The sequence below is a fragment of the Teleopsis dalmanni genome, chromosome 2, assembly GCF_002237135.1.
Source record: "Teleopsis dalmanni isolate 2A chromosome 2, ASM223713v2, whole genome shotgun sequence".
Lineage (NCBI taxonomy): Eukaryota > Metazoa > Arthropoda > Insecta > Diptera > Diopsidae > Teleopsis > Teleopsis dalmanni.
Genome location: NC_051847.1, coordinates 83,915,783 through 83,924,401, shown reverse-complemented (window position 1 = coordinate 83,924,401; position 8,619 = coordinate 83,915,783). Strand labels below are relative to the sequence as shown.

At 25.2% G+C, this 8,619-nt stretch overlaps 1 protein-coding gene across 1 annotated transcript in view; it reads right to left on the bottom strand.

Moving 5' to 3' along the window:
• LOC119674949 overlaps nucleotides 1–8,619 on the bottom strand; it is a 16,026-nt gene that overhangs the window by 6,659 nt on the left and 748 nt on the right. Inside the window, exons 2-3 of the mRNA XM_038086105.1 lie at nucleotides 4,171–4,482; nucleotides 124–186 (exon numbers count right to left, since the gene is read on the bottom strand). Of these exons, the coding sequence (XP_037942033.1) occupies nucleotides 124–186; nucleotides 4,171–4,482 (375 nt within the window). The remainder of the gene's footprint in view (nucleotides 1–123; nucleotides 187–4,170; nucleotides 4,483–8,619) is intronic.

Below are 8,619 nucleotides of genomic sequence, written 5' to 3'. Positions count from 1 at the left end.
TATATAGATAATAGAAGACCCTATTCCCTCTACAATATCTTTATAGATTTTGATGAAAATGAAATGAGAATTATTTAACAAATTTGATCATTTTCAATGGAACCTTGAGAATCATCGGATTACCTGTGCCCGTTGGTGCCTTTGCCTTGAATTTGGGTGTTATCATTATTGCTGCAGGCGCTGCTTCTGTAAAATATATATTTTTTCTATCAAATTAGTCTGCCAATTTACTAGACAACACACTTCATCAATTTTTTCTTTTTCACTTATTATTTTGTGTATTTCCTGCACTTATTTACGATTTTTAAGATTTTTAAGATTTTTACGATTTTTACGATTTTCATATAAACTAATTTGTTTGAATTTCTGTCTCAGTGTGTATTCGATATGTAAAATGATTGAAAATTTTATATTACATCACTTATTTATATGGAATTTTAATTTAAATGATTTGTAAACACAATTTACACGTTGGAAAAAATAATAAAAATTTTTAAAAGAAATATTTTTTGGGAATATGAAAACTCAGCACATAAACACACAATTTCGACTAACCCTGTCCCATTTTCCGCAGTTGAAAATTTGGCACTCTGTACGCCTCTGCGTCCGACGCTCTACTTTGAAAAATAAATTTTCAATTTTAATTTTTTCTAAATTGTAAAATTTTTGGTCGAAATAACAAAATGAGAACAAACATTTCTTCTTCTTGGTCTTTTACTTTTACTCGTAACTAAACAACAAATTGAGCACGAAATGAGATGGACGGACCTCCAATGAAAGACGCCAAAATGATTTTGTAAACAATATTTCTGTTGCTCAGTAATAAAAACAAAAATCTTATAATTTTAGACCACAGACCACAGCATACAGAGGAAACATAAAGAGAATTCACTAGATTAACCGAACAGAATTAGTTCTTCTTATATACACTCGTACACTACTCAATTTTTATGAATGATTAAATAATATTAATATAATTATAAACTTATCTGTATACACAACTGTGTTGGTATTCCGTAGATTCTCGTTCCTCTGAACTTTCTATTACCGCGCTATCTTTCAACACTTTGACTTTAACATTGATCACACCAGGGATCGTAACAAGTTTATTATTTTTAAATGATTAAACTGAAAATAAAACGTTCTTTAGCCATTATTCAAAAATCTGCAGAAAACCAGAAATACATATATACTCGATTTTAACCTTCAATTAATAATGAATGGTAACCTACTAATATAATAATTTTTTAATATAGTATCGTTCGCCAAAAATTCAATTAATTAAAAATAATAAAAAAAAAATTTGTTGTTGCAATTTTACTACTGTTCGATAAAAACCGCTTTATTGAAACAACAGTTTATATTAAAAATTTAGTTTTAAAATTTAGTGTCAAAATGGAATTTGAACATCAATTTATACATTTGAATAAACATCAAATGAATATATTATGTAGAGTTCTGTCGAATCGAGTTTTTGTAAAAATCCTTAAAATATCTAGTTATTGTGAAGGATATGTTACTTAGGTCCTATAATAGTTTCATATTATACTAATTAGATGAAATGAAATGATTGCTGTAAAATCGTTAAAATTTTTATATTCTTGTAGAAATTAATCAAATTTCACACTGTTGTGTAAAATTTATTTAACTAGATCTAGATTTAACATTTAATATGGATAAATATTTATTGGCAAATCAAAGAGTCTAGCAAAGAAGTTCTCAATAAAATTTCATATACCTATGACTCTATAAAAAATGACATAAGATGATTGAGTAACATAAATGGCCCAACTAACAACCTATACTGTGCTCAAATGCGACTACCCAGTCAATTAATTACACAAGATGAATCTTACAGAAGAGTTGAGTTATGCGATTCTAAAGAAGAATGGGAGTCCATCGATCGTAAGTGACAAGTCTATAGAACATAAGTTCGACTACCTATATTGTGTGGTAGTTACTGCTGGATCATCCAGTTCAAATATAATCAGAGAATATAATAATGAAAAAAAATCTAAAACCATTTGAACGAAATTCGAGATATTATCCGGGATATGATATATTGAACTAAATGCCTTCAAAAGCAGGAAATTAAACTCTCTTCTCTTTCATTAGTTCATTTTGATGTGTAGAATACACCATTAATCCGTTAAATAAAAATGATCAAACCAAAGTTCAAAATTTTGTTCGGTTTTATTTATAAACCAAACACTTGCCTTATAATGAAACAAATACATATACAAATTATATACACTTTATAACATACACTTTATATATTTTAGATTATATCCTATACTTCAGTAACTTCTCTCTAAAGTTTCAGGCAAAGTAATTTAAAGGAATTCTCAGAAACTAAATTCCAAATATGTTTAATATCCGAATAAATTCACTGTAAGATTAATAGTAAAATCAATGTAGAATATATATAAAACAGCGAGAAAATAATAAGATAGCATCTTAGACCAACCAAAATAAACCAACCAGAATCTTATGTCTCTATACAGCTTTGATCGTCATATGAAAATAACCATACCTACTTTTATAAAATAACGACGCTCACAATCTACAGACAAAGTGACTCTGATTTTATTCACCCAAATTTCATATAATTTTAATGAACTATCTACCTTACTGACATAGGCCATTGCCAATAGAAGACTTCTCTACAAATACTTATTCTTAAAAATTGCAGTTTAACTTCGAATGTATCTTCCATTTCAAAATCACATGATTGTTGAAATATAAAGTGAAATAAGTGGTATATATGATATATATAAAATATTATTATGTTATAGTTGGTGTTTCTATTACTTGACGGTTTAAAATTATTTACGAATAATAAAATCCATAATATATATTTCTAAAAACCATTGATATTAATACTCGAAACAATACTCAAAATAAAAATGTAATTATAAATATAAATGATATTATATATAATATCATTTCTTCATTAAACCATTCAAGTACAGCTTATTTTATAGTAAAAAATCTGGAATAATATTAATATAGAAATTTGTGTAAGATATGTTTGGAAATACAAAATATAAATGCAGGGTTTGTTGCTACATCAAAACGAAATAATAATGTATATTATTAACATTTAATTTTCCTGATATTAATAAAACTTTTTAGTAATATTACTTTATCTCTGAATATTAATTTCTTTGTAATAGTCGCTGTTTCATTCCTAAGTTAAAGTAATCCCAACGCAATTGATCATTAATTTCTAGAAATTTTGTTCAAAAAACTGTTTGTTTTAAGAATTAATATTAAACAAATAATCCCAGTTCCAACGTCTATTACATTAAAATAATCTTTATAAATAAATATGTATAACGGTGACATGTGAAAATATGGTAAAACGTTTAATCAAAAGATATATATTTAACATATTTTAACTTATTAAATTCTTGTTTATAAGTTTCTAATATAATTACATACCAACCACAGTATTACCCTGTATAATTAACCTTGAAATGATGTATTTTCAATCAATTTTATACAAAACGTCGTAGCATACTTTTTGGCGTACATTAATTTAATTTATAAACTTTGATGTCCAGTTCTTATTTTTAAACATTTTTCTTAATTATAAAAATATTTATATACAAATTATACACAGATACATAAAATATTAAAATTCACAACTAATTTTTAAGTAGAAGTAGGAAGTGAAATAGCGATGCAAATGTATGTCACATAAGTTTATAAGAATATAATTTTTATAATATTATTCACATAGACACATGATGTTATTGTTTGTTAGTTAAGGTAGAGTTTACAAGAAGGAGAATATATATATATATTTACATTAATAATGTTAAACAAATAAATTCGTGTAGTAAAACCGTTCACAGGTAAGAGGCAATAGCGTGAATAAAAATCTTTTGGAATTTCTTTAATATTAAAGTTCGATTGATGGCTTCGTTGGAAGATATGTTTAAATAAAAGCACTTGTGATTGCTTAGCTGAGGACTTGAGGGAACTGAGTTATATAAAACAAAGACTCATTAGCACAAGTAACAGGGTAAAATAAATCGAAAAGGTTTTAACACAATTTGGATGATCAATCGCTAAACAACAATCCAATTAAATGACGAATAAAAAAAAAACTGTCAGCTTGTAGTGTTGTTTAGTTGAGATTGAGTGCATCCACTCACCACCCACCATCTGCAAAAAGAAAGCCTTTTGCCAACTTGAGTTCCTTATCGATTTCCTTTAATAGATCGCTTTCAGACCAACTGCGACGATTTGGGGGTAGAAGAAATCGTGTTTTTTTACGTTGCTTTACATTATAAGGATTGGGTATAGATGTTGCAGCAGTAGGAATCATTGTTGTATTCTCGACGCCTTTTCTGCGTTGCAATTGGTGTTTAGTGGTAGGACGAGGCATTACTAGATCTGTCTTGTAATTCGATTTTTGTACAAATTTCGTATATTCTCGAGATTTAGAGTTACTATACTTATGTTGAGTTTGTTCTATTGTTGAATATATAGAAATACAAGAAATTATAATTAACGCAATGAATTATTAATGAAAACAAAAGTATAATGCTAAGAACGGACAAGTTTTTGATAAATATTCCAACCGAATTTAAATCATTAGTAACAATTTAAGGTATTACTGAAATGATCAGGGTCCTGTTTGAAATACTTCATGTTTCAATAAAAACTTCAAAAAAATGTTGGTTGTTTTCAATATATTCAGGTAATAAGGACATAATTTTGATATGCATGCAAAATCAAATAACAATTTGATACTATAGTTTAGATTAATTTCGTTATGCTTACATATTAGTTAAATAATTTAACTCTTGATATGATAAAAAGTAGTGGGATTTATTAATGATAATAATCACTAATATATTTTTTTATCAGTTTTTTTGTTGTTTTATTACAGTTAATTAAAGTTTCCATTTATATCTCTAATTACTTAAATAATCTTCTCTGATCATCGTAGCAAATTTATTAATACTATGTGCTCCATTAGCTAAATTGGTTACGATTATTTAACAATCGTTAATATATAAAGTAATATACAATAATATATAAAGTTATAAATATAATAAAAATTGAAGAGTTTTATTCTTAAACGATAATATAATTAATAATATAAGTAAGATTGTAATTTATTTAATATCTGATTATATTTATACAATCATATGATGATAATGTTAAACAAATCTTAGAAGGCAAAAAATTTATATAATTTTTCATATAATTTATATATTATGTTATAAAAAAAAATTATGTACATGTGTAGGTATATCGAATATAGGTTCGAAATGATTTTAGTTCAAAAGCTTGATTTTTCATGCATTTATTAAAATTTCTATATATATTTTGGAGTATTCAAATGGGTATAGCTTTCAAATTACAATTCCAAATACTATTGTCTTCTGTGTGAATTTTTGTTAAAATTAATTGTTAACAGCAGTAGTTAATACACAACCATTGTAATGTTGCAATATGTAACCTAAAAACCTAATTTTAAATAAAGAAAATAAAAAATACCAATCGATACTCTTTCTTTGAATCGTATTTCTATATCTCTCAAATCAACAATTTGAATCATTTGATTATATATTAAAATGGTTGCATCTAGTGGTTTTGATATTACTTAAGCTGTTCATTTTTATACAGTATTTAAGCATAATAATACATTGCTTGCTGATTATTGGTAATAATTACAATTTAAAGAGGTATCATTAACTTGCTAATAACTACCACCAGCGGGAAGCAAGTAAAACGACTGGTTAGCAACTGTATTTTGTGATATGCACATCATATAATTAATTCATCGTTAATTCAAAAATATTAGTTATTATTGCTGCATTTATGAATAGACAATAATTTTAAATGAAAAAACGTTAGTGCTCTTCAATCTAGATATATTAATAGCAATTTTGATCAAAATATATAAATCTAAACTTAAATTTTTCGTTCAATCGGCGTTCCCTCCAGTTCGACTTTCTGCTTAGAATAGAACTGTTTGTAAGGATACGTATCTTAGCTTTTAAAAAAGGGTTCTGATTTGGCAGCTTTATTTTAGTGACTTATGTCAAACAGAGCTAGCATCTAAGATATCACGCATTTAGTAAAAGCTTTGCCATTAAACAATGTGTATCGTTTAACAACCGCTAATTTAAACTGTGATAACTCACTAAATACAAAAGTGTCGATTTTTTGCAATCCAGTTTTGATGAGTGATGAGGCTCATTTTGCATTTGATGGATATAGCAACAAATGAAAAAATTGCAAATAACTATAAAAAAATTATTACACTATATTACCTTTATAGAATGGATTGGCAATTATTTTTGGAGAGGGATAGCCTATACTTACATTTTGAAGGATGATAAACTTGTGACACAAACCATAATGATCTGGTCATTATGATCATTACAATCATATGATTTTCAATATTCGAACATTTAAATCTGGAAGATATGTGATTTCAACAGAATGGTGTCACAAGCCACAAAACACTGTGAGAAATTTTCGGAAATATAATTTCGAAATGTTTTAGTGATGTGAATTGGACTTTATGATCAAGTAATTTACCACCATTGGACTTTTCTTAAGAGTTATGTTAAGCATCGTGTTAACCCGAACAATTCTCAAACTTCCGGAGCGAACACTTTGAGTAACAACATTCATCAAGTAACGGCTAAGCTTTTGCAACGTCTTGGAAAATTACCTAATCTAGTAGTGTAACATACCCAGCGGAGAATATATGCATTATATTGTATTTCAGATCTAACAATATATTAAAATGAATTTATTTAAATATATTTAATTAAAATAAGTATATTAAAATAAATATATTAAAAAAAGTATATTGAAATAAAATATAATCAAATTGAAAATTGGATTAAAACTCTTAACGTTAACTTTTGTAACTACAAAATAACTAACCCTGCACTATAAAACTTTTATAAGCACTTACTTTTTATAATATACATATATGAGAAATAATTTTTTTTTCCTATATGCTGTTAGTAAGTGATTTAGCTGCAATGAGCTCTTCATATCATAGTATTAGGTCTGTAGGTTATTATATTTTTCTGTGTATTTATTTCAAAAATGTGTTAATTATACTACTTATTATTAATTTAGCTTTATAATATATTTAGGCGCGATTTTATTTATTTCAGTGCATAAATGTGAAATTACATATTCATCTGATTTAAGAGTCACTCACGCATATGTATATAGCATTTTAATATTTAAAGCACTTAAAGTATATTCCGGTCACGCTCATTTTACAATAGATTTTAATAAATTCAGCTATTGTGAACAACTTTTTCTACTACATATATGTCAATATAGCTTAGTTTTTGAGATATTGGTTTTTAAGTTTAAAAATAATTATGTGAAATTTGACATGGAAGTTTTACATGCAAATCTAATATGAAAAATTTTAATTGAAATTTATCACTAAAATTTTACATGAAGCAACAAGTAGTCGTGCCATCTGTCATATGGCGTACCTGGGAGATTGGAATTGCGTTAGTATTACATATATCTTTGAGTATAAAACTCTGTGCAAAATAAACCAGGAAAGGCATTTCAAAAACAACTTAATGAAATTGTGCTCTGTTCTCAGATATTTTTAGTGATAAACATGAACAAAAGTGATTTTAAAAGTGATATTTAATAACGCGAATATTATTATATTATTATTATATCTGTTATATGTAATATCTGTAATGCTCGTATATCTGTAATATCTGTTCTCAGAAATTCATAGTAATAAATATAAATAAAAGTGATTTTGATATATTTAATAATGCGAATATTATTATAATATTATTATTATATATATTATTTTGTATTATATATAATAATATATATTAATATAATTATTATTTATAATTATAATTAATATTATTATATTATAATATTACAAAATTAATTTAATTAGTACTAGTGGTGTGCTAATAATAAATCTATTGCATTAACATTATTAATGAGGATTATTAGTGCTAGTGGTATGCTTAAACATATTATCATAATATATACTACATATATTCTAAAGTAATTTTATATACACGAACATATATTTCATTTTAGTAATAATATTATATGTATATTGATGTATTTTCTAAAATGTTTTTAAATATACGGGTATTATATAGACAAAAGTAACAAATCATGCAAATCATTCGAGGTTATAAAATATATATAATTAAATATATTATTTTTAATTGTGCTACATCACTAATTTTATTTATTTTCATTATTATTTTTTATTCTACTTTTTATTTTATTTTTTTTTGATTTTATTTTTTATTTCAACTATGAACAACAAGACGAACGAAAATAAAAACAAAACAATTTTTATTCAGATTTTTTGTTAAAAATATATTTTTATTTAACAAACAAAATTTATTGCATACATACATAAATAATTACTAGAATTATTAATTAAAATTATAATTAATGTTTGTTTGTTTAGTTTAATTAAACATTTACAATAAATCGTTTCGATATTTCGTTAATTTTTTAAAAAAGTTTTTCGTTAAATATTATTTAGTAATAGTTGTATTGTAATTAATAGATCGTTTAATTTTTATCAAAGCTACGCCAATAATTATTGAATTCTTCATAAAT